At 34.1% G+C, this 27,527-nt stretch overlaps 2 protein-coding genes across 2 annotated transcripts; one reads left to right on the top strand and one right to left on the bottom strand.

Moving 5' to 3' along the window:
• The first annotated feature begins 903 nt into the window (after window positions 1-903).
• LOC125055825 (uncharacterized protein PF3D7_1120600-like) lies at window positions 904-8,089 on the top strand. The gene is made up of 6 exons (XM_047658453.1): window positions 904-1,153; window positions 1,245-2,511; window positions 3,067-3,229; window positions 4,681-4,943; window positions 5,480-5,663; window positions 5,885-8,089. The coding sequence occupies exons 1-6, from the start codon at window positions 1,091-1,093 to the stop codon at window positions 7,875-7,877; spliced, it is 3,933 nt and encodes a 1,310-aa protein (XP_047514409.1). The 5' UTR covers window positions 904-1,090; the 3' UTR covers window positions 7,878-8,089.
• Window positions 8,090-8,502: 413 nt separating this feature from the next.
• LOC125056296 (collagen alpha-1(I) chain-like) lies at window positions 8,503-26,156 on the bottom strand. The gene is made up of 32 exons (XM_047659324.1): window positions 25,983-26,156; window positions 25,252-25,464; window positions 24,209-24,368; window positions 23,520-23,682; window positions 22,641-23,091; window positions 21,749-21,852; window positions 20,915-21,025; window positions 20,127-20,321; window positions 19,645-19,719; window positions 19,464-19,574; window positions 18,884-19,144; window positions 18,078-18,275; window positions 17,366-17,482; window positions 17,197-17,287; window positions 16,948-17,045; window positions 16,722-16,883; window positions 16,499-16,543; window positions 16,216-16,422; window positions 15,441-15,692; window positions 15,178-15,358; window positions 14,740-14,882; window positions 14,417-14,633; window positions 13,952-14,112; window positions 13,601-13,870; window positions 13,195-13,356; window positions 12,297-12,512; window positions 11,953-12,205; window positions 11,397-11,543; window positions 10,382-10,533; window positions 9,824-9,939; window positions 9,098-9,200; window positions 8,503-8,717 (listed from the first exon to the last, which is right to left on the bottom strand). The coding sequence occupies exons 1-32, from the start codon at window positions 26,047-26,049 to the stop codon at window positions 8,580-8,582; spliced, it is 5,340 nt and encodes a 1,779-aa protein (XP_047515280.1). The 5' UTR covers window positions 26,050-26,156; the 3' UTR covers window positions 8,503-8,579.
• Window positions 26,157-27,527: the final 1,371 nt, after the last annotated feature.

Here is a 27,527-nt window from a genome sequence, read left to right as displayed (position 1 = left end):
GTCTGATGGAGGTGATGGGTGCTGTTGGGTATTAACAGTTGCAGTATCTACACGGTCTACTTTGTTCTGAAAACTATCTAGAGCATTAGCGTTCTTAAGCCCAGTACTTATTGAGGGAATTTCAATTTCCGGTATTTGGCACGAGCAATCAGTGTCCTTTTGTTTGTTCCGACGCGTCGGATCGAATCTTTTTTTCCTTTTGTTGCAGTGTTTGCAAATTTTACCTACTCGCATTCTTTTTCGGTCATTCCGTTGATCCACATCTGTATCTACACTGGACTCGTCCAGTTTAGAAAATCTATTTTCTATTATAATATTACAAGCTACCTCGGGGGGCGAGCCCCCGGTGTCCGGGGGCTCGTCCATTTTTTCGCCTGACTCCAGGCCTTGAGGAAAAAGTATACAAACTTACCAGATACTGTAGAATATATACACAAATGAATAAACAAAACTATTAAATTAAACTACTACATACAAATATATACAAACTGATCTTTTATACAAGTTAAATTAAATTTAAAAATTTCACAAGAAAAAACACTCCCGCCACGACCAACGTTTCCCGCGCTTTTCTTTTTCAACATTAAATAATATTCACTAACGAAAATTTCGATAAATGCCAACTTAAAGAAAAACACTGGTAAATTTTCTGTCACTGTGTTGGTATTGATTTTGATTGCGAGAAGCACGCGAGAGCATAAGTTTTGAGAGTGCTCAATTGTGCGAAGCGTTGCTGTAGTTGGAACATTCAACGTTTAGCATTATGCCGCATAATGCGCTCTACTCTCTAGTGCTGTAATTGGAAAACGCACTATATGTATATACTATATAATAATGTACTCTATGATATAAATTATATGTCTACACTAGTACACTCTACACTCTACACTCTACAGTCTAACTCGTTCTTTGGTTTACTAAAATTAAAAAAAAAAAAATCGTTCGTTGGTGTATTGAAATTGTCATTGTTTTCTTGTAACTCGTTATGTTTTTTATCTAACAAATATTTAATGTCAAGCATTGTAATGCGTTGGTAGAATCTTGAGATGAGAAGAATTTGATTAATTTATTAATATATATCAATGCAACAATGTCTACCGATATAATTGAGTTGGGCTCGTCGGATGATGAAATGGAACCGGTGCCGAAAAAGGTTTATAAAACGTTTTGAAGTCTATTTCTATCCATCCAAATTAGACCAAACATTTGTATACCTTTACTTTAAAACCTCTTTGTTTTTTCAGAAAAAAGTTACGCCAAATGCTATGGTTCGAATTCCTTCTCACACTAAACTTCCAGGCTTAACTATTAAACCTGTGAAAGCCAAGAAAGTTATATCGACTGTTGGGATAAAAAATACAGTTACAATCCCTAGAATCAGTATTAATCCACTACATGCTAAGCATGCAAATTCGCTTCTTAAACCAATACTCAAAAAAGTTAGTAATGCTTCTGGATCTTTTCCAAATAAAACCAATGTTGATTCTCCTAATCCAATAGGTTCAAAATTATTAAGAAAATTACCATCTAGCATTACTGTTAAAAAAGCAACAGCTTCTAAAACTCTAAGCATACCTATACAAAAGGCCAAGCTGGTACAGCAGATAGTGCTACCAGCTGAAATTCAAAATAAACCTATATTATTAAAACCACTACCACAGTGGTATAAAAAACCTGAAGATTTAGAATCTGAAACACATTTGCATGAAAAAGAAAGTAATGATGTAGATATGATTTCTATGGAAGAAAAGAATAACTTAGAACCTATTAAACTTATAGAAATAACTATTGATGATAGCCCAGTAAAATTTTCTACAATGAAACAAACAGAAGATACTATAACAATTGATGATAGCCCTGCTAAAGGCTCCTCAAGTATGAAACATGACTCAAACCAACAAAAAGAAAAACAAAGTAAAAAGATGTTGAACTATGAAAATATTAAAATAGTGAAAGACATTGCGGGTATGATAGAAGTTGAAGTAGATGCTATTGATGTTGACCAATTAAGAAATGAACCATGTGGCACCCAATCTAAGATGATCGAAAACAATAAACTTCAAAAACTCAAGGACGTCAATAAGGATGACGACATAAAAGAAAACCAGAGTAATGCAAGTATAAACAAGAAAATAGAAATTGTCAATGAAAAGAAACACAAATATGAAATTGAAACACAAGTATCTGATAAAGAAAAGGTAAAAGAACCCGACATTGAGGATGGTGAATTTAATCCCATATACCAAAAATTTATAGATACTTGTTTCCGTATTGAGAATTCTAATGATATGCAGTATATTGTTGAAAAAAAAATCAAATCTTATTATAGGCAGTGTCCCAAAGAATATGTAGACTCTGAAGAGTTTTTAGATTTAGTATCTGGTAAAATTTTAGCTATAGAAGCAGCTCCAAACAAAATGTACCTTTACATTAGAGATGTTGTGAATGAGTTAAATATACAAAGAAAAATGGCTAGGCCAGGAACTTCATCGCAAAAGGAAACATCTGCCGGTAAAAACAATTTCTTGTTTAATTTAAGTTTTTTAATGATTTTCCAGAAAAGTGGACCATGCTGAAGTGTGTAGAAAATAAATATTGTGATCTTGTTTCATCATTCAATTTGTGTTAAAACTTAGCTCATGTAAACCTACTGACAAGAATTAGTTTGGAAGTGACTCAAGGACCCAAAACTTCAATGCAATAAATGAAAGATATTAGGAAATATTGAATTGTCCATAGTAGATTTTAGTATTCTTGAGTCTAAATATGAGATAATCTTTATCTTTATTACCTTTTCTAGACAAGGAAGTACAAGAACACAAAATTTTAATTATAAAAACAAAAACAACTTATATGAAACCTCTTTTTCTATTTAAGCATTTAAAAAGATGACTAAAGCTAATATTCATTAAAAAGCATCACTCCATCACCGTTTTAACTAAAGACTTCTAATTAGTCTCTTTTTGTCAGAAGAAAACAAAAAAATACAAACAAACAAAATTACAAATTCCCTTAATGATATAAACTAGTAATAAATTTATTATTATTTGTAAGTTCTCTTTACAGAATATCCAGGCATAGATACAAGTGAATGTGATACAAAACATCAGAGACATATTAAAAAACTTGAGAAGACATTAACAAAGCTGCACAGGGCTATTCAAAAGTTGGAGGAGCAAGAAATTGACTTCGATGAGGAAGATGACTCCATATATTTACTAACAGACAGGTATTTTGTTATTTTCCCTCATATACTTACCTAGTTACACCTTAGTTGCTACTTATTAGCATTGCTTCCGGGAAAAATCATAAGCCGCTTTGGAGATATATTGTGGCCACCCAGATCTCCCACATATTAATTGTGTATTAATTACTTGGTTACAAAATCAGCTTCAGGAATAATCTTGCTGATCAGGTTTGATTGACACATGAAGAAAGTAAGAAGCAAGCAAACAGTATGTCAAAATTAATTAAGTTTATTAGATAAAATAAATATCCCTGAAACCATTATTATTTTTTTATCATAAGGCAATATCTATTCAATTCTTTTTTATTTACAAATCACCCATTAAGGCTCCTCTTCGTGGTGTTATAACCAAGCACATTTTCATGCTTGTTCTTAAATTCTGAAGTCCAGGCAGCTGGATTGTCAGAATACCTCCTCCCGTATGTTTAGTACACATGTACTTCACTTCTATCACAACCTGTTGTATTAAATCCCGGATGAAATACCTTCAACTCGATATCTTTCGATTTTGACTTAACCATATTGTTTTGATAACTTTAATGCTGCATGGTTAACATTCAGTACTGTAAAGTACTTGTTCCCATTTTGATAGCTGAACAAGGATTTTAAAGGTATCGCTTCCATTTCAGATTCTGTAAGGGCAATGAATTCAGCCTCCGCTGTTTAAAGTTTAACGCCCCCTTAATTCTTTGACATCCTGACAAACAGAATCCCGAAAACTTTTCCTGTGTAGCTTATAGACACTCCAGTGTGAAACTCCAATCAATGCTAGAGATAGCATTGAAACTCAATATTATGATTTACATGAGAATGTGAATCATAATATTGAGTTTCCACTTTCAATTCCTTTTAAGTATCGCAGTACCCTCTTTGTGCTTTCCTATGATGTTCTCTACTAAATTCAATGTAAATTTAAAATAAATAATTAATGGTAAACATAATATTTGGTCTTGTGGCTATAGCGAGTATACATACAACTACATTTTTGTATAGACTATGGTTTTTACAAATTTATTCTTTGTAAGTATTTTATAGGTGTGGGTGATATTTAGCCTATCTCATACTAAATTACTTTAAGTAGTTTTGATTGAAAGTATCTTGGTCTAAGATGTCTGAAATCCTTTGGGATTTTAATTCGGTTTACAATTTTATGTATCATTTTACATCTTAATTTTTTATTGAAAAGATATTAAAAAAGCATATATGTCTATTGTCTATACGTATATTGCATATCATAATAATAGAGAAAAAAAAGGAATTGTTCAAACTCTGAAAAGACTAGGGCAGCTTGTATAAAATGCAAAATTTTGGTACCAATTGTGTTTTTTGTCTTACGAGATTGATGATTTGTTTTTCTTTCCGGTTAACATATGCTTAAATTATTATATTTAACAAAATACCTAAATATTTTAAGTTGTAGTTTTTAATTACAGATACAAAGAGAGATTTCTGCGTGTTCATGCAAAGTTCTGTCAATTAACGCAAACTAAGATGCCGTCTGAGCCATATATTAAGCTGGAAACTCAGGCTGGCAGGCCAAAAGGACCAGCAGCAAGACTTGAGAAATGGATTAATAAAAAAGTGCCCATTGGTAAAGCACTACCATTCCCAGATTTTCATGATGTTCTACGTTGCGTGAGAGAGGCAAATACTGAAGATAAGTTGGGATGGAGTGAAATGGAAATTTTAGAAGAAGGTATAACGATCGTTGCCTGGCTGAAGTCGTTAGGGATCATGTATATTATTGTTTATCGGTTGTTTCTATTTATATATTACAGTCAAAATCTGTTATAACGACATCGAAGGTCACTCATTTGGTCGTAAACCGATAGTCGTAACAGCCGATGACCCTGTTATTAAGTACCAAATACAATAGAATTCAGCCGGGACCTTTGATTCTGGTCAATATAACCGGTATGTCGTTCTAAACGATGTCATCGTAAACGGTTCTGACTGTATATGCTTTTACACATATTTGTGGGTTGGGTAATGGGTTATAACTATTTGAGCCAAGGACATATTTTTTCCTGGGCAGGTTTTTTTTTAATTTTTAATTTTTTGGCTGTTTTGGCTGTCGAAATCAACCATTATTTGTAGAATTCCAAAGGAATTTAATTGTTTAGTATTTAGTAATATATCATATTTAATTTACAAAAAAATATTGTTAAAGCTTTCCCTGAGCCTCTAAAATACAATACTTTTCCTATTACTTATGATATGTATCGTTTATAGCACGCGAACTATTCATATTTTGTGGGAAAAAACTAAAGAGAAGAAGACAAGAAAATGAATGGAGAATAGCTGCGTCAAGGTTGCCTGTTAATGAAGATCCTGCTGAAAATAATGACGAGCTTAGGAAGAAATTAGACGAAAATAAATTGCTGGCAAAACGTAATGAAACATATATTCTCAACAAGTGAGTATATTAATCATAATGTAGGTAATTTTTAATTATTGTTAAAATTAAAATAGGGTAGCACGTAAACAAACAATTTTTATTTTTACGAATATTTAATGATTACATTACTGGAAAAAAATATTAGAGTATATTATGGTTTTAAAAATTAGTATTATGCGCTGCTGATAAAGTTAGTATGTATAATATTAATATAAATTATAACTGAGCAATACTTTCAGATATGTTGATAGGCAGAATCAGCTTAATTTGGAACCTGAAGTAATCGGTGATAAAGAAGCGGAAGAGTCACCACTTGAAAGTGATGAAGAGGATGATAATGAAAGCAATGTTTTACCAATTAAGAAAAAGATAAAAATAGAGATGGAAGAAACGAATATTGAGGCTGATTCAGTATTAGATTCATCTAACATAGATGAATCTAATCTTTTGAAAAAATTGTATTCGGAATCCGATTTTGATTCGCCAATTAACCTCACTGATTCAGACAATGAACCTAATTCCCCTAAAGTAATTAACAGTGATGTGATCAGTATTGAAGACTCAACTTACTCAGAATCAGAAAATTGTATAGACGGGCCTGATGAGTCCAACATCTGTCCTGCTCAAATGGATATTGAGCTAAGCGATGATTCGATTCTTAGAGAAGACGAAAGTAACAATAAAGAGTATCTCACCGTAGATATAACGGCAGATATTCAAGAGCTTTTAGATATTAAGGATGAAATTGGAAAAAACAGCCCAGTATGTCCAAAAGAAAGCTCAAATAATGTAGATGAAATTAATAATGATGATATTGCAATTATAAATGATAATTCAAATCATGGAACTGAAATAACTGTAAATGTAGAGATCAATAACGTTGAAGCTGTTACAACAGATAAACCTATTAGAAAGGAGAATTCGTATGAGACCAAAACGATGGTTAAAAATACTGAGAAGTTAAATAACGCTCAAGTTGAAGTAAAAGATAAACAAACCCAAAAATGTGAGGAAAGTATAGCACCTGAAACGATGATTGGACTCTTTAAGGATGAATCAAACAACGTCAAAGTTACTAGTACTAATCAGCTCATTGGTAAAGAGAAATGTAATAATGAAATACAAACAGATATAGATATGGGTGTGGAAATGAGGACTTATGATGTTGCAACTACGGATAAACCTTTTAATATAGCTAAGAATAATGTCGAAATGGAAATGACAAAAGAACATATAGATGTGGTAATACATGACGCTGACATTATACCCAAGAGAAGTACTGAGATTGAAACAATAAAGAAAACTAATATTGAAACGAGCGAAGATATATCCCTGGATGCAGAGAAGAGTAATTCATTATGTGAACTTGAAATACCAAGTACACATAATGATTTAGGAATGACTGAGTCTGATGTGAGGATAGATAGAGATAGAGAAATTGTAGACGAAGACAACATCAAAATGACGATAGAACATATAGTAAACATGAATGACACAGACATTAATATAACAAGTAATCAAGTTGATAATGAAATAAATCACAAATTTACAGATGCTATTCATGCAGAGAAGGATAATACGACAAAAATCAATAAAACTGATTTAGGTACGGATGTTAATGTTCTGAAGAATTTTAATGATGCAACGTCAAATAAGACAATCAATGTAGAAGATAGGGATTGTAATGGCGTCGTTGAAACGGTAAACATACAGTCTGACATGCCTGTGAAAAAAATGGATCTAACAGCGACTGTAGTTAAAAGTAATGTCGAAACTAAATTGGTTAAAGATTGTTCGGATGTGCAATTAAATAACACTGAACATGAAAAAAATGATTCAACAATCAAAGCTCACAATATTCTATCTAATGATGAAAACTCAACTATCATTTCAGACATATGCACTAAAAATTTTGAAAACATCGAAAATGTTACAAACATAGATCACGGCCATGAGAATGTTGCTAAAGATGTGGTTGATGCCTTAAATGATTCTACGATGAATTCAGTAGAAGTTCCATTGAATACTGAGGGAAAGCAGAGAGATAACTTTAATAAAAATGAATCTGACGCTGTCCCAAAATCTAACGACCGTTGTGAGAATTTAGAAAATAATAGTTTGATTGTTGAAACTTGTTCAAAACACATTACACTAAGTAATAATACAATTGATATAAAACGTGAAGATCCCAAAAAGATGGAAGCAATTTCTGATATTCAAAAAATATTATAAAACTGAGACTGATCACATTGAACACAATAAATATTATTGACATTGTTTATAAAATGTAATACTTAAATAGATATGGACATTTAAATTAAATATAGGCTTATATAGGCTATTTGCTATTATGTGACTTCATCACAGATTAGCACAATCATTGTATAAGTTGTAGGTAGTTAAACAGGTAAGTTTAAAAATTATCAATATAATATTTAAAAGTCTGTGTATTTAATTTTTTGGGTAATATTCCATAAACACCCCACGTTTTTACATACATGCCAATTGTAAGTGGTTACCACTTTCTAATAAAAAATATATTTTCTTTTTATTATATTGGGTTTGTTTAGGCTTAAGCTTCATATACTCCAATCTCTATTCAAAAATAAGGCATTAAGTAGAAACAAATTCGATCGCGTCCGATAAAGTAAAGTTTTTTATTAAATAAAAAGTTCGAACTACTAAGTGTGTTTTTCTAACAGCTTTAATGGCAAAGACATTTTTATTAATTTATCGACATAAATCTCGAGTCAAAATCTAGGTTTAGCTTTTGTTTTAAAAGTTAAGGCTTCAAATTCTAAATTCGTAAAATCGGATTTCTTGTCAGCCAATGTTCGAGGATAAAATATATAAAACATTTATGTAACAACATTTTATTTACAAAACATACAAAGGTCCGAGCTAAGTACAAAAATACATCATTATTTACACATATCAAGTGAAACATACAGGTCCTGGCTTAAAGGAGAACTCATGTTGTGCGTCTATAAACGACAATGGTTGAAAATCTGTTATGGGCAGTTTGTCACTTCGGGAAGTTTTCATTTCTAGAACTATCTCTCCAACTCCCTCCTGTAAATATAGATTATAAGTATTAACTTACTTATACAAATCAAAAGGAAAAATAAGTTTCGCATTAACCTTCACGAGATGGCACTACTGGTAGTAGAGTTATGTATCTGTATTTTTTTAATAACGTGGTGAACACTTTTAAAATATACGAGTTTAAAGTTCTACACTTCTGCCTTGGTACTATTCTAAGACGGTTCCGAAGATGTTGCCCTTTGAATCTGTATATTAATTGAATTTACTAATTTAATACGGTAAGTTAGCTTGTATGTGTTGATTAGATTTCTCGAATTTCCATTTCCAATATATTTTGACCATTATTTGCGTAAACCTATGGCCAGAAATCTGAATATAGCTATAAGATATATATGTGATCAACCTACCACGCAACTGTCCTGTATTATTTGAGGTTTCGGGAACTCAATCGCATTTTGTCCGAACAGCTTGATATTATTCGACCGCAACAAATCTGCGGGAATGTCAGATCTACAAAGAAATAATGCAACATTTAATAAGTTGAATATTAATTTAATCATAAGCATTATTTATAACTTATATACTTATAATAATAATACTTTTTTAGTATATTATTATTCATTAAACTACTAAACTTCCCATCAGTCACATGAGCGTTGACGAATAACGAAGTGTGATGTTTATTATAGTATCTAATTTGTTGTGTAACATAAACTTTCAAAGGCAAGACCATGTTTTTTTAAATATTATTCTAGTACAGATAAATAAAAAACTGTGTTTTTAGGTTTTAATTTAAACCTTATTTTGCGTAAGTTGAAAGAAAACAGTGAAGATCTCTAGACACTTAAAGCTAATCACTAACTGGACTAGTTGTGCTATCCTGTACGGGTTTTGGCCTCGGACTGCATCCGTTCTTTGATCATTTTGTTTGTGCCTATCACATGCTGATTTTTGGGGCTAAGACTGTCCGTTTTCTGAGTTGTTCTTTACCATATAACCTTATGTTAAATAAAAAATCCATCGGTGCACAACCGTGATTGGAACGCACAACCTAAGGGTCGTACTTGTCTATAGAGAAAGAGATTCAGAAAGATGTGAACACACTCAAGGATGCTTAGACAGATTATACATACCTTTGGGACATTTTAGTTGTAACGCAAAAGTATGTAAAATTTTGCTTAGCGCTGTTGGACAGTAGGCGCAAAAATCGTAGTTGTATCATCCCTTCCCCTTCGGCTTCATAGGAGATCTAAAGAAATACATATAATATTTTTATTATAAATATTAAGTTTTAGTGCGCAATGAAGTATGTAATAATTACATCACAAATTATAAACGTGGGCTGTAATTAATCGTTCTATTAATTAAATAATAAATTCCATATTTCTCAAATAAATATTTTACAGGTGAGCGTTTAATATTATTACAGAAAAGCTTTAATTCTCTTTCTTTTCAATAAGGTTGCAATTAAAGTCAAAATATCATCAATGTAATTTAAATAGGCTAGGTACAATCTATCGAGATTGGACGAAAATAAACGGAAACTTATCCAGTCTTTCACCAAAAATCATTTATTGTAGATTAAAAACTATAGACTATAAACTTTCTTCTTCGTGCCCAATGTCTGGAACAGCTATATAAAAAAAATAAAATGAAATTTACGCGACATAAATGTAATAGTCAAAGCATACCTTAAATCCATTATTAATATGAGAAAATTTATGTCCGTCAGATTCAAACACAGTTTGATCAATGCTGTCAGGGTAAATGCATGTACTATGGCCCTTGCAATAAGCACGGATCGGCCTCGCAGTTCCACCTCTGGCGTCAATCCAATAGAACCCTGTAGACAAATTTTGGAACTTCTCAAAGCTGGCCTTCTAGAGATCTACTTATAAATGGCTTAACATATAAGATGTGTTAAAACAGAACAAAGAGAAAAATTAGAAATCACGCAAAACACTATATATGTCTGTCTTTAAAATTATTGTAGTTTTTTAATAATAATTATTATGTTGTGTTTGTATTTAATTGTCGATTTCGTTTTTGGCTTCTATGTATTGCGTACATATATTATTATAATTTTTAATATAGAAGAAATACTGTAATCTAAGAAATAAATATTAGCTTCAACAAAGCACTATAAAATCATAAGTTTACCATTAAGATACCATGTCTTAGCCATACAGCAAGGAACGGAAGGTTCTCAAAATATGTGGACATAAATTCTTAGGATATTTGTTACCATACAATTTTTTTTGCATGGAAATTTAGTTAGTAACAGTTAAAGTAATAGTTGGTTAACATATAATTAAAAAATACAAATCCAAATGTAAAAACGGGCAAAACGCCATACCGCCTACCCTAGCCCATAATACATATATATATATTGGTGTTTGTGTACATAAATAAATACCATCGTAACTTTATTTTACGTTTTATTAGGCCGTAGGACAATACCGCCTCCGTGGCTGTAGGCTGATCACCGTCCTTAAAAGACCTATGAAAAACCAATTGCTCTATATTTCCACGCCATTTATATAAATTAAGAAATAAGATCTAAATATGATATGTGTATGAGTTTCTCAATTTCATTTTGGTATTTATTCGTGTATTGCTGTCGTCAAAATCAGTGAAATTTTTTTGCACTGTCAAATTTATTGAGTCAAATACTGCTTGTATTTGGTTATGGCGATAAGAACTTACCGTCAGTAAGATTCGAATGGGAATCCCTTAAATCACGACAAGATAGAGCTGGATTATTTCTCGTGCCCCAGGGTCGTTTGGAAGCTTCTAGGGTGGACCTGGCTGATATTACACCAGCCATGACTTCGCGGGTCCATTCTATTTCTTCTGAAATTTTACTTTTATACTACACAAATTTGCTTGCAGTCTATACGTATGTTTAGAAGTAGGAGAAGGAATAAGGTAAAAAAACGGTGCTTAATGCTTTGTACTCACTCATATTTGGACTTTATAATATTTATTCTTCTGGAATTTATGTGAAGATTTTTTTAAATTATTTATCTATGAAGTTGTGATATCCTTAAATTTTCTAACAAAGTTATTCCGATCGCTGAGGATATACAACATTTTGTCATAGGTATTGGGGCTTTAGGGCTCTAGGCAGTGGTTAGACTGGTCGATCATCCACCCTTTAAGTTTGAGGAAGCACACCACCTCCTTCCTAAACTTTTATTTACATAATAAACAAAGGTTTTACTCAGTTAAAAGAATATAATTATGAAAAAAAGGGTTGTACCATCTTCCAAATTATCATCAGTTGTTGCTTCATAGTCCTCATTAATATTTCTCCGGTTCCTTGTCCTGAACAGTTCAGCAGGTAGCTGCGGCATAGGTGCTGGTGGTCCCGGTGGGCCCGGTAAGCCCGGTGGACCTGGAAGACCCGGTCTTCCTTCTGGTCCTGGATTTCCTTTAGGACCTAAAGGTCCTTCTTGCCCTGGTTGACCGGCAGGACCCATGTCCCCTTTTAGACCTGAAGGACCTGTTGTCCCCTGGAAAATTAATATATGAAGATATTTCGATATTAAATTAAATATTAAATATTTTTGGTACATATGAAGTTCTAATATAAAAGAACATTACCATGTCTCCTTTAGGTCCTGGTAATCCAGCTGGGCCTACTGGACCCAATTTTCCTGCTTCACCTTGGTCCCCCTTTATTCCTATAGGACCTGTGTCGCCTATGTGCCCCTTTGGTCCTCGATTCCCTTTATCTCCTTTGACACCTGGAGGACCAACCGCACCACTTGGCCCAGGTGGACCGATTATACCTGACAGTCCTGGAGCTCCTACATCGCCCTAAAAATGCGTGAACATGAAAATAAAAATTATTTAATACGGTAAACATGATTAAGAAAAAGGCTTTTTACATTAGGTATATTATAGGTTTGTTTTGAATATGAATAAAAATGGACAGTTTCTAAAAATTGTGGTTGGACATGATATAATATGTAGTATAATAAAACAAAAAATAAAATCACATTTTATTAAATTAAACAAAATATATACAGTATTTACAATTACAATATTAAAAATTGTAACAACTTTTTTTAATTTCTTTTGATATTCTAATTATGAATTTTTAATTGTTAACATTAAAAGTAATGTCTACGTTGTTATTATTATTAAATTTTTGGCCAGGACCAGTATTTAGACCTTATCGCTTTGTCTTTTGTATATTTGTTCTCTAATAAATTACAATCTAGTGGGAGAAAAATATTTACCAAAATGCTAGCTAGTATAATTCCCAAGTATTTTTCAATTTCCATGTAACGTAACTTACGAAACAGGAAAACACACTTTACGACACTGTTTTCTTTAAGCCATGCTAGTATTGTGATTTATTTAAATATGGGATACAAAGAAGTTCGTTTTCACGTTTGTAATTTAAATAATACAATGCAATATTAGAGAAACGTATAATAAAATATAAATAGCAAAAAATACACATAACGAAAGTGTTAAACAAAGGAAAACTGACCGGGGGTCCAGGTAAACCGCGAACTCCTCGTTGACCCTCTATCCCCATGGGACCAATGGGTCCTATAGGTCCAGGCTCTCCAGGTGAACCCTTTGGTCCCAAATCGCCCTTTTCCCCAGGAAGGCCCGTGTTTCCTTGGACTCCTGGCGAACCTTCAGTACCCTGGATTTAGATACGCGTACTTTACAAATTAGTGAATTTAAGAGAGCCGCCCAGGACAGACGAAGCTGGTTTTCTACGCCTTCTCCCTTACTTGGGGGACATATGACTTCAAGTGAAGTAAGTCACCTATAATAATTAAACTTAATATTTTATAAATAAATATAAAAAATCTAACTTCTCTTTTTTTTAACAGAACCTGAAATAATTATTCAATAGTTTTCATTGCATATCATTTAATACTTACAGGGTTGCCTGGGGTCCCATTTTCCCCCGGTTTTCCTGTTGGCCCTGGTGGACCCATAGGCCCTTGAGGTCCTGTACTGCCTTCAGGACCATCGACACCAGGTTCTCCTTTAATTCCTTGCGGACCAGGATCGCCTCTATCGCCAGGAAATCCAGCAGGGCCTATATCACCCTTCGAACCCTCAGGGCCAGGGGGTCCTTTAGGCCCCATTTCCCCTCTAGTCCCTGAAGGACCTTCGTCTCCTTTTTGACCTGCAGCTCCTCTTTGCCCCTTTTATAAAGAATATCCATGTTACATTTTTTCTAATTACTTTTATGTACAATTTCTCGATATTTTGCAATGCTTATTTACCATTTTTCCTTCTGGACCCTGTGATCCTTGTGGTCCAGGTGCGCCTGGACTACCTACTTCACCATGTTGTCCTTCAGGTCCTCGAGGCCCCATTTCTCCTGGAACGCCTTTAACACCACGTTTGCCGGGTGGGCCAGTAATACCTATTAATCCTGGGGGACCTGTAATCAGGAAAGCGACAATTTGTTTAAAAAAAACTAATTTCAATTGCCGATTTCTTCTTTCACTAAACACGACTGCCGTCGAGTTATGTAAATTGCGCAATAAATTTGTGTTTAGTTAAATATAAGTTTTATTTAAAAATAGTTGTAAGTTTTATTAAAGTTATTGTAAGTTTCATTTAAACAAATGAAAACGATGTTTTTTTTATATAGTTTGCTGTCTTATTAACCAACGAACTATTCTGTACTTTGTATAGGCTAAATGGCCTACTTAGGTGATTCTCTGTTATATATTAATATTTACCGGGGTGTCCTATATCTCCCCTGTCCCCTTTTAGTCCTTGGTCTCCTTTTACTCCTTCTGGACCAGTTTTCCCAATTGGCCCGAGAGGACCACGAATTCCGTCAGCCCCAGGCATACCTGGAGGCCCTGGTTCTCCAGGGGGGCCTTTATCTCCAGGCAAACCCACGGAACCAAGTTCACCACGTAGGCCTTGACTTCCTGGTGAACCTTGAGGGCCCTAAACAAATTACGTAAATTTTTTAAAGTTGCTTTTTAAATCCGAGATGAATTTATACATCACTTTTGCATATCGAATATTGATTATGAAATTTGAAACCGCTTACAGGTTCACCAATTGCTCCTTTAAATCCTTTTTCCCCTGGAGGCCCAGCTTCTCCTTTATCTCCGTCTTCCCCGGGGGGACCTATAGGACCAGGCGCTCCGGCTAATCCTCTGGGACCTGTAGCACCATCTCTTCCAACCGGTCCTATAAGTAAATTTAAAACATATCTTTAAGAGTAGTAAACCGAAAATAATTTAATTATTTATTGTATATTTTTAATAGTCTTGCATTCGGTCTAGCAGTACACTTTATAATAATTAATTTACATTGTTTTTTTTATTATTGTCTTCAAAGTATTTATTGCACATTATGGATGTTTTAGCTAGATAATTTATGTAGTAGTGTTTTGTGTAGTTACCTTTTGAAATGAATAAAAGAAAATATTAATTGTTTTACAAAGTAAAATTAAATTAATTTAATAAAAAAATTAAAAATTTACCTGGCGGGCCAGGTTCACCAATTTCCCCTTTTTGACCCCCGGAGCCGGGTGAACCACGAGGTCCTTCTCTACCTATTGGACCTTGAGGGCCCTCGTGGCCTAGTCCACCCTGTTCTCCCTTATCACCTCGAACGCCTGGAGGTCCAGAAGGACCCATGTCACCTTTTTGCCCTGGTGTACCCTATAATAAAAAAAAAGTATTTCAAATGTAATAAATATTATAGTAGTGTTTTTAAAAAAATCTAAGTCATGAAGACATTTACCGCGGTACCTGGTGGACCAGGTTCTCCATTTTGTCCCGTTAGTCCCGGAGATCCCACAGGACCTGATTTTCCTTCCGGACCAGGAGGTCCAGGTGGACCTTCTTTACCCATTTCACCCGCTGCACCAATCTCGCCAGGTGTTCCAGGTATTCCCGAAGGACCTTGAGGGCCAGGTGGTCCTTGATCGCCATTCTGTCCTTGTGGTCCCATTACACCAGGCGAACCTGGTTGTCCAGGAGCTCCCGTTTCACCCTATTCAAATTGTAAAACAATCTTTTATCAATGTTAGTACACTGGTGAAACTTGGGTCATGGTCACATTCTGCGTCTCGTATATTGCGTCATTTTTGTAATGCAGATTCACTTAATGATGTGAACTGTGGAGACAGTTCTAAATACGATGAAACGGTTTGCCTTAGCTAACACAGGCTACATAAATCAATGCTGAGGCAATCCAATTTCTTGATACAGCAGGAACAAGAGGCCTAAACCTTTTGAGTTAATAAACTATAAGTGCAAGTGCGGTATCTCGGATACACGAATATAGTGTCAAAAGATTACTAAAGAACACTAAAACTTTAATTAACATTACCTTAGTTTAAGCTATTCACTAGTATTGTAGAAAATTAAGCCCACATAATATTACTTATTATCCATAATTATAAGTAATGTAAAGTCGCACTCTCTTTTATTATTTTTATTTTAAGAAAAAAATGTAAACCGTTACTTAATTTGATTAATGAACCAAAGGATAAATTCTACAAAAAAAGTCTTACGGATGGACCGCGTTCGCCAGGTAAACCTGGCAGGCCTGTCTTTCCATCAGTTCCAGGTGGTCCCAAAGAACCCGGGAATCCCCTTGGCCCTTCAACCCCTTGGGGTCCTCTTTCTCCAGTTGAACCTGGTGGCCCAGGCTGACCAGTATCACCCTTTGGCCCTGGTGGACCATCAGAACCACGTCTTCCACGCGGGCCTCTATAACCCTATAAATAAGATGGCTTTAATTTGACATTTAAGTTTAAATGTAATCTTAAGTTTATTATTTAAAAGGAGAATTACCCTGGGACCATTTTCCCCTCGATCGCCGATAGCTCCAACCAATCCCTTAAATGATAAATAAGTTTTAAATTACAGACACTTAAATTTTAAGGGTTTGATAAATATAATAATAAATTAGCGACAATGATAGCTTGATAAAAGCATTGCTCACAAATCATCTGATGGATAATGATGATATAAAGAACAAAGACTTCCGCAAAATAATATAAAAATCCTTGCTTACAGCAATTCCTTTATTTCCGCGTCGCCCTCGTCTACCAGAAGCACCTTTATCTCCCTTATCCCCTTGACTGCCCGGATAGCCAGGAGGCCCTTGTGGACCCATTGCCCCCTTTTCGCCAGAAGGTCCAATTGACCCAGTTTCCCCTCTTGGTCCTTCAATACCCTAAAGAGAATTTTAGATTATAAATTGATGAATTTAATTTTATGTCTTGTTTTGTTTTATATACCTTTTGTCCTTCTGGGCCTTCTATACCAGGTGCTCCTGGTTCTCCTGTAAGGCCTCGTTCCCCTTTTGGTCCCATTTCACCTTTTTCTCCGTCGATTCCTAAAGGTGTAAGACAATATTGATAATTCAATGATCAATATTATACAATCTCTTCGATTTATGTGAAAATATCTACTTTATGTAGTACTTATACTGATTGATGATATTTTCAATACTACATATATTTTATATATAATATATAATAATTTACCTCTAATTCCTTTATCACCCTTGTCTCCAATAAATCCTCTTGGTCCATCGTCGCCTTTTAATCCACGAGGACCAGGAAATCCTAACATTCCCTGATAAAGAAAAATATCGTTTATCAAATTAATATTATGTTATTGTATGGTTTCAAATATTAACAAAGAGTAAATTGCCTGTGGTCCTGGTGGGCCTCCTTCTCCAGAGGGACCTTGTTGCCCGGGATTGCCAGGAGTTCCAGGTGAACCTTCTGGCCCTGGAAGGCCCGATATTCCTGGTTTTCCTTGTGGCCCCTGTACATTAAACGGTACACGTTATCAGTTTAACTCATATTTGTAAGGGATTGATGTATTCACATCAATCCTACTGCAAACATAAATTATATACATATAACAAAAAACAATTATACTAAAGGAAAACTGAGAACTGCGTTGTGTGATGGTGTGAAAGGGAGGGTATGTACGTGAGGATATGTATGGGGGGTTGTCTTCATGATGCAGGTGATTTAGCGCTATGAATATTCTTAACACTTGAAGCATATTCCGCGATAGCTTAAACAAGTCAAGGCTTATATAGTGGTTGTTGTATGTCCGGGCTGCGCTATACAGAGAGTTTTTTTGCATAGTTGGTGTTAATGTTAGGAACGTGAAACAAAAGACGACTACGAGTCTGATTGGCAGGAACATGGAAGTGCAATTTTTCTAGAAGTGAGCTGCAATTAATGTTATTTAAGATAATCTTATGTAGTAGCATATTTATTTAAGTGGCATATTACACTGATATTAAATAAATGATGTCAGCAGGATCTACTTGATATTTTTTTAAATATTCAGTAACTAAATGCATAACAAAAGAAAGATCAGATAGATTAGAAAAAGTTCCACATACTTGAATACCCGGCACACCCATTGGTCCTTGAGGTCCTGGTGATCCAGCAGGCCCCATTAAACCCGGCTGTCCTTGTGAACCTGGTGGACCAGGCTGCCCAGCCGCGCCTTTTGTTCCTTGCGGCCCTTCATTACCTGGTATGCCTGGATATCCTATTAGACCTGGATATCCTCTTGGTCCCATAAAGCCTCTAGGACCCTAAAATTCATTCAAAATTGCATGACTAGTTAATTCATCATGAAGTGTTTAGTTAAGTTAACCATATTAAGGGTCTTATGTTTGGTTTCGTGTTAGAGTTTAGAAAGACTGATAATTTCTTCATCGGATTGATGGAAAGGTGAACAGAACTTACATTCAAAGAAAAATATCAGTTTAATCTAAGACCTATAAGTATGTTTTCCATACACTTATAAGAACATGAACTCGTAGTATAATATATGAAATACATATGGTTTTTTTTTAAATAACTAAATTAGTGGCGATACAACCTTTTTAGGTCTGTGCCTGAGATTTCTATATTTGTTTCATGATCATTTTCAATCTAATAGGCAAGTAGATGATCAGCCTCCTGTACCTGACATACGCCGTCATCTTTTTGGATCTAAGGCATGCCGGTTTCCTCGCGATGTTTTCCTTCACCGTTCGAGCTAATGTGTAATACGCACATAGATAGAAGATGTGCTCTTATGGTGGACAGCCGGGTATCGAACCTACGACCTCTGGGATGAGAGTCGCATGCTGAAGCCACTAGGCCAACACTGCTCTTTTCTTATTTGATATTAATATAGTTGTATATATTTAAATACCAATTCTCCTATCAATCCTGGAGGTCCAGGTGGTCCGTCATCTCCCTGTGGTCCATCAGAGCCAGGCGCCCCTGACTCTCCTTGCAATCCCGGTGTACCACTTTCTCCTTTATCTCCCGGCATACCAATTGATCCGGGGTATCCCTGGTCTCCTTTCATTCCGGTAGTACCGGGTGGTCCTCTTTCGCCATCCCTACCTGCATGGCCACGCCGTCCTAGTCTACCAGGTGGTCCTTGCAACCCTCTAGGACCTGGAGGACCCTTTAACAGTTTACATATCGTTACATAAGTTAAAATTAAATCTTTATGTATGTTTTTAGATTATTACAAAAAACTAAAATTTGAAAAATGCATACACGTTTAATGGAGAATACATAGATAATATACGAGTATATATACACATATATAACGTTATATGAGATAATATAGACCTTTAGTCTTTTATATAATTATTTAAATAAAAATATGTGTGAAATTTCTTATGTTATGTGCTTGAATTTTTAAAGATAGAAATACCCTATATATAATTTTAATAATTTTAGTAACGTAAATTTCACGGATCTGTATTTTTTTTTATTACCGGTTCTCCCTGGTCTCCTTGTTCACCTTTAGGTCCTTCTGGACCTATTTCACCCTCGGGACCTTGAGGACCTGTGAGCCCCATAGGACCTTCTGAACCACGCATGGCCGCCTAAAAATATAATTATATGTAACAGTTTTCTTCATATTATAGATACTATAAATAGTTTTAAAAAAATTACCATATGCTGTGTTAAAATTTGTCGTAAAGCTTCCGATTGCGCGTCAGGGCCCTTTTCATTTCCAGACTGCTGTAGCTGAAATTAGATAATTATTGTTATTAATATATTTTATTTTCTTCACATAATCTATAATGGGTCCCCGTATCAAGTCGAAAAATGCATATATTATCTATATAATGGTGTTCCTTTTACTCGATTAGGTACAATACTTTTTAAATAATTGAAATCGGTAAATTGGTTGCGAAGATATTACACATTTTGTACAAGCCAAAAAAAATTACAATTTTTTTTGCACTTTATGTTTTAGTTTCTCAAAGACTATAAAACTGCATTTATAACATAAAACTATTACGGGTCCCCATTAAATCAATCAAAATTTAAGATAATTAATATTTTAACATTCGGAGACATTTTAATATTTAAAAAGCAAAAATGAGTAAACTACTAATAAATATTTGACGTAATTTTTCTTAAATACTTACAGGTACCACGAAAACATGTCCCGGAGCCCCGGGAAACCCTTGTTGACCCTCTATTCCCGTCTTTCCGGGGTCCCCCTTAGGTCCCCTAGGTCCTTGAGGGCCTGGTGGGCCAGGGTAGCCTCTTGGTCCCAAATAGTTTCCATTACTACCATAATCATAATAGGTATCAGACGAGTCATAACTTGACCCATTACCCTGTTTAAATAAAAATAATGTTAAAACAAAATTGTATTTACATACACAACACTGTTTGATTGGATTAAATTCACTTCACATATGACTAGCTCGGCGTGCCGTACATTTGCGAATGTTTTTGTTTTATGAGTACCCATTCCTATCCTATAAAAATAATTGTAATGCAAACTAATAGTTAAACAAATTAGTCCGGTTAAACTCAGTATTCTTGTTAAATTAACAATTATCTAAATACTTATACGTAATTAAACTTTGTGTATGACATACGTATGAGTAAAAAAGAGCCTATGTATAAATTGTAATTAAATGTAATATTATTTATGTATACGTACGTATCATTTTTAATACTGGTAAACTGTGTTAATACTTTTACTATATTATAGTGTATTTATGAATCTTTCATATTTGCATATAGTAAAATAAAAAAAAATATATCAGTGACACTACAACCTTAGGTCTGAGCTAAATGCGTACACAATAAGAAAGTCCATAGGTGCACAGCCGGGTATCGAACCTACGACCTCAGGGATGAGAGTCGCACGCTTAAACCACTAGGTCAACAGTGCTAATAAAGCATGAAATAAAAAAAATACCGTTTCAGGTGGATGTGTAAGCCAATCTGAATCTTCAGTGGTTGTCATTGGTGTGTATGAAGATTCCGTAGTGATAAGTGTTATTTCTCCTTCATTGTCTATTGTGGTTGGCTGAAATAAAAAAAATCTTCTTATAGTGCTCTTCCTTCGAAGGTTGGCTATAATCAATCCTTAAATTTGGATGCCGCACTGAACACGGACGTGGTGCAAATCAAATCAAATCAAAATCATTTATTCATACAGATAACACAATGAACGTCAAAAACGATGTACATATTAAATGCTTCTAATTTTACATTAACTGCCAGTTCTCAAATCAAGGGCGTAGAACTGAAGAGAAGAATTGGCAATAATCTCTCCGGCACTCTTTTTAATCGTTAAGTTTTTTATTTTACACAATTTTTGTAAGGAGCTGCAACCATTATACCATGTTCCACATGACATCCTCATAATTAATAATAATATAATAAATTAAAAACAAAGGTCCTCTATCAGCAGGAGGCATGGTGAAATAGGAGCACGCACTTACATTCTCGTGGGAACAACACGCAATTTCTTAGCAAACCATTTTTCATTACGCTTCTGCGACTATATCGAACAATATAACAGACTTTTAAACATAAGAAAATTTAAATATACAGAGTATAAGTTCTTAAATAAGATCTTAAATTATAAGTCATCACCTTTCAGACAAGATATCACATAAATTCATGAAGTGAAATTGGGTGTTAAATTGCCAATAACTAGCTATTCGACGAAATTTCTAACTATAAAGGGTTTATTGTTACAATATGGAAAAAATATTTACGAGGAGAAGGTATTTTATTCACTTACTTGAAATGTACTTATGTCAAGACTATTGGGCGGTGTTACTTCGTTGTTCGATGGTGTAATAAAATCATCTACGCCTGTAAATCTGCCAAATATGCTATTTTCATCTATAAAAAAAAATATTATGTAATTTTCCAATAGTTCTTCAAACAAAAACCTTCTATGTCTAGAAAACTATTAAACAAAATCGAAGTAAAGAAGAATGTATATGAGTGTTGGCCTATTGGTAATGTCGTGAGACTCTCATCCCTGAGGTCGTTGGTTCGAACCTCGGCTGTGTACTAATGGAATTTCTGCCTGCGCGCATTTAACACTCGCTCGTACGGTGATGGAAAACATCGTAAGGAAACTGGCATGCCTTAGATTTGAAAAGTCGGCGGCGTGTGTCGGGGACAAAAGGGTCACGATCAGAGAAATCTGAGGCCCAGACGTAAAAGGTTGCGCCAATGCTTAAGATTGTAGTTTACGACACGTCCTTTGACAATAGTAGTTGTATAATGTATAGGTATGTTTAACAATATGGATGCGCACCCGTTTTTAGATTTATTAAATCTTGCGTGTACTTTCATCCACCAAGCAAAATATTAATGAAAAATAAATATTAATTATTAATATAAGTTATATAAGGAGGCATGCAAAATCTGATCGAAATTAATGTCACTTCTGCAAAAGTGCGATGAAAGAGCATTAACTTCTAAAAGCTCCGGTGTAGTGACACAATTACTAAATGCATTTTATTGAACACTATACAAAATAAGTTTGTTATAATATTTTTTCGATTAATTTATAACATTTTTATGCAATAACATAGACAAAGCATTGAGTATTTAGAACGATATTGCCACTGATTCGTAGTTTAATATTGACCTGATATTATTATAAGCTAATCACTTACCATTATCGGTTGAAACTGGGAATGGTAAATTAAACCCATAATTTTCTGGATACTGCCAATATGGTCTTTCTGTAACTTGGTTAGAAGCAAACTGAGTCTGATTACGTCCATCAAAAAATTGAAGATTATACTGATTTTCCTCTGGAGAGAACGTCAGAGGTGTTGTAGCACGAACGACTTTTCTAGACAATTCATTTTCTGTTTCCGCATATTCAACGTTTTCTATTGATTCTTGACCAGATGGTTCAGCGTAATTTATATTTCTTGATGGTAGATTAGCTGAATATTCGCGAGTTCTGGAAGATTCCAGTCTAGAAGCTCCAACGTTTCTAGATTCTAAACCATTTTCTGATACAGAATAAGCATTTTCATTGCAGTTAGGTGCTATGTTTAAGCACATATCATATGCAAGGTCTGGTTGATTTGCGAATTGAAGAAGTTCTATATCACCCTAAAAATTAATGAGAACCATTTCATTTGCAATTTAACAAAAAATCATAACTTAATTAATGATTAAAAGTAACCTTACAAAATTTATAAAGAAAGTGTGCCAAGGTCGTGATATTGTAGATAATTTTATTATTATATTTACTTATTCCAAAAAATACAGAAATTTACGCAACAAAAATTGGATACAATTTTTCCGTCCACCGAAGCGTCGACCTCAATTACAATAATAATATAATACTTAAAAACACTACTCCAATGAATTAAATAATTAAATTAAAAAAAAATCAAACAAGGCATGAATTGTTTACAATCTTAAAGTGTTAGGTACAAATTGCGACAGGAGGAACGTGTTATTGTCATACACCCGTTGCATATGTTTTTATCCCATTCATTATAACGAATATAGCTGCCAACGTCAAAATAACCTACCTCATAATACTGATCAGGTGTGACCTGTGTCCCAACAACTAACGCTCCAGCCAAGTTGAAGGTGCTTCCCGGCTTCCTCAAGAGTGGTAAGGTACCCTTTATCTCACAATCTACCAGTAGTGTCACAGAATCCCCTTTTATGCTTATAGCGATACGGTGCCACCTACGTAACATTTGAAACTTTGTAGCTAGGATTTAATTCAACGGAAACTAAATCCCCATTTCCAACCCTGTTTATTGCACATAAAAAGCGTAGACAATTTTATAATAACGTTGAGTTTTTAAGTTAATGATTTGAATTAATTTAAGAGCCTTTCCTCCAACGTTGATTTTGTTGCCTTTAGAGGCTATAGATTTCAGTTGCATGCATTATACATTATTATATTAAAATCGCCAAGGATGCCTGGCGACTAAGGGTGAGATCTATAGTGCGCACTTGGACTTTGCTCAGACTTTACTTACGAAAAACACTAAGGTTAAACTATGATTTAGTATATTTATAGACATTTTAACGGTGAGATTAAGCTAAGCTCAAGCTAAGACAGAAATTGATGTTTCATTTCATGCAATACCTTCTTTATTATCCTTTAAAAAAGTAAGGAATGGTTATAGTTAAGTCTGAGCAAAGTCTAAGTGCGCTCTATAGATCTCACCCTAAGAGTCCTCGAAGTCCTTATTTTAAAATTTACCTGTCGTCAGCTATATTGACTCTGTAGGTCAAAAGTTCGTGGTCTTCCGGATCGCCTCTAGTATCTTCATAGTAGAGTTCTATTAATTCACCAACCACCACTTGAAGCTGTTCATCGCCAGCGTCAGAATACAGCACGAATAGTGGGTTTTGATCAGTGCCTAAAACAGATAATCTTATTAAAAAAAAGATTTTACTTAGCATAAACTGCACAACACTACGTTTTTTGTACGTAAATTATACATCTAGTTAATATATTAATAATTCAATCCATAATTAATAAACCATAAGTAACTCATCCCTTAATCCTTGACTCGAATAAGATTCACAGAGAATTATGTCGTAAATTAATAGCGTCCATTAATTATTTAGTAAGAAAGTCTCGAAATAACTTGTTAAATATTTACTTTTCTGCAGAATAGCTGCTGTAAAGGCCGATTTACATTATCTTAGTGTTTAGGAGAGTGCTTTAGTACAACTTGAAAGGCAAGTTCTTTAGCGTAGCGTTTACTAAAGCAAGTAGCGTTTACATGTTTCAACTAAAGTACTATCCTAAAGCACTCTCCTAAACACTAAGATAATGTAAATCGGCCTTAAGGAATTCCATTCAACGCCGGGCAATAAATATTTTTAGTGTAATGTTTTAATTTGGTGTCTAGCATTAATATAGCGATAAAACACCCGGTGAATTCAACTATACAGAACAATATATTTTGTATAGTTCATAGTTTTTTTATTTAACTTACACTTATACGAATATTCGAATGGGTTATAAATACGGAGTAAACTAAGTCAAACTCCCAAAACGTGGAAATTACTCGACTTTAGTTGGTAAGCTGTGTTGTCAAAACAACATTTAGTGTGCATAAAAAGTGCAGTCCTTTTTCCTTGGGCATATATAATGCTTACACAGTATGTATATCTATAATTTTAAAATATTTTTATCTACATAAGATTTTGCAAAGAAAATGTTGCTAAGTGTTAAACTGCGATTTTTATATGCATTACATTAAACAGATATAAAAATCAAATGGTCAAAATCACCTCTTAACCGAAGTACGGCAATAATAGAGAAATCCTCCGGAAATGTATTGTAGAAAATTCCAGCTGCTAGCTGATGGAGAGTGGCATTCTCATTAAGAGAGAACGCAGAAGGAGGCTCCAGTTGCGATTGACAACGTCCCGGAACTCTGGCTACTCCATCAGGTAATTCACCATCATTAATAACAGAAAGCACGTCGAAGATTTCTAGTTTCTCTGCAAATTTTAAAGTAATTTAAACCAACCTACCAAAATGCCTATACTCAGAGACATTAGCTAAAATAATTGTGATTTCAAACGTAAGTAGCAACATCTGAATCGATAATTATTTCATATAAGTTTAGACGTTGAAAAATATATTTTAGTTTGATATAAATAAATCGGCGCTACAATCCTTAGTTTGATATAACCCACTCATAATATAGTCTTATGTTTTTGGTTTTAAATAAAAGCCTAAAGAAAGCAAGTTATACTAAGAATAGATAATCAAAATTATTGTGGTATGTACCTAACATTATTTCAAAATAAAACAAATTCTTGTTAAATATAAATTTATATAGTAAAGTTGTATTTTCTAAATTTTGAAAGAAACGAAATACGTTGCGAATGATGTGTCTTCTCAATATCAATTGACTTTAAAGTAAACGAATACGACAACATGTAGAAAGTTATTTTCTGAAAAAGATCTTGACTTTTTAAGCAAAAATATGGGCCATAAAAAAAACCAAACTCACCATTCTCGTAACCGTAAGTAAGGACATAAAACAATAATAGCAGAAATCCTTTCATCTGCAAAGCCATTGCGGCCTGAATAAATTAAACTTATTTACACTATCCCATCCCGGCTCCCCCATTATACATTTCTAAAGAGACATTCCTCTTTACCGCCCAAGATGGTACTGATTTCTTGGACGGACCACTTAAACACATAGGCTCTCTATTAAAATTCCGTCTGTTTTCGTGTCGAAACAATAAAGATCAATTACACATTCAATTCGAAACTATTTGTGCGTTCCAATAGGCTTTTCTAGGTATTTTTTATATTTGATATATGAAAATAATAATCTTAACGAATCAAAAATACAATTATGTATCGTGTTATTTTAATTATAAAAGCATAATTAAATTATAGGTATATTTACATTAAATATTAACTGTTTTGTCATCGTTTTCACAAATTTCCATGCCCAATCTTTCCAATACAATTACAAATCCATTACAATTCTCTTTAAGGGGATGAATATTAGAGGCCGTTTCAGCGCAGTGAAATCGATAATTATTTCATATAAGTTTAGACGTTGAAAAATATATTTTAGTTTGATATAAATAAATCGGCGCTACAATCCTTAGTTCATATAACCCACTCATAAAATACGCTTATGTTTCTGGTTTAAATAAAAGCCTATAGAAAGCAACTTATACTAAGAATAGATAATCAAAATTATTGTGGTATGTACCTAACATTATTTCAAAATAAAACAAATTCTTTTTAAATATAAATTTGTATAGTAAAGTTTATTTCTAAATTTCGAACTCAGAAACGAAATATGTTAAGGCATGAGTTACTTATGGTCTACTTAAGTCACCTACGTAGTCCTGTAATGCGAGGTTGTGGCTAAACAACGTGCTGAAATCCTCGGCGCTGTGAGGTCGCTCCGTGAAGCCTGCGAAGTGCCTAGCAGACTTCTGTGCTTCTGGAAGTAGCTAGGCTGGCTTAGTTAGCCAGGACTTTACGCACAACGGGCCGAGGGCGAGTCTAAGTGCAAAAACTGTGTCCACCAACTATAGCAAGGGGATGAATTTTACCTCCATTGTGATGTATCATATGTCACGGTGAAACCTTCAATTTTCTAACCACTGCGGGTTGTTTAATGAATCAGTGAGTACAAATATAAATAACAGTTAACCCGGCAAACGAATCTTGATTAATTTTGGTCGATACTTAATCACAACTTCTGTTTCACTACGGTCCTATTAAATGAATTAAGGTCGCAGTGTCTCCGATTCATGTACATGTAATAAAGTTTATAGAAATATATTTGTTTTTATTTCTTATCGTTCTGACTAGACTAATGGTTCAGTTAAATTAAAAATAAACGAAGTATACTAACAAAACTGAATGTCAAAACAGAATAATGGAGGGTATACTAAAGTTATGCTTGAAAGAAACAAATAATTGTTTTGTGCTCTTGTAAAACAATTTCCTATGTTATGGCATTACGTTGGTAATTGAAAGAATCCAAACTACAGCAGAACTTTTTTCCAAACACTTTAACAAT

This window comes from Pieris napi, chromosome 14 (genome assembly GCF_905475465.1).
Source record: "Pieris napi chromosome 14, ilPieNapi1.2, whole genome shotgun sequence".
Lineage (NCBI taxonomy): Eukaryota > Metazoa > Arthropoda > Insecta > Lepidoptera > Pieridae > Pieris > Pieris napi.
This window is presented reverse-complemented; position numbering and strand designations above follow the sequence as displayed.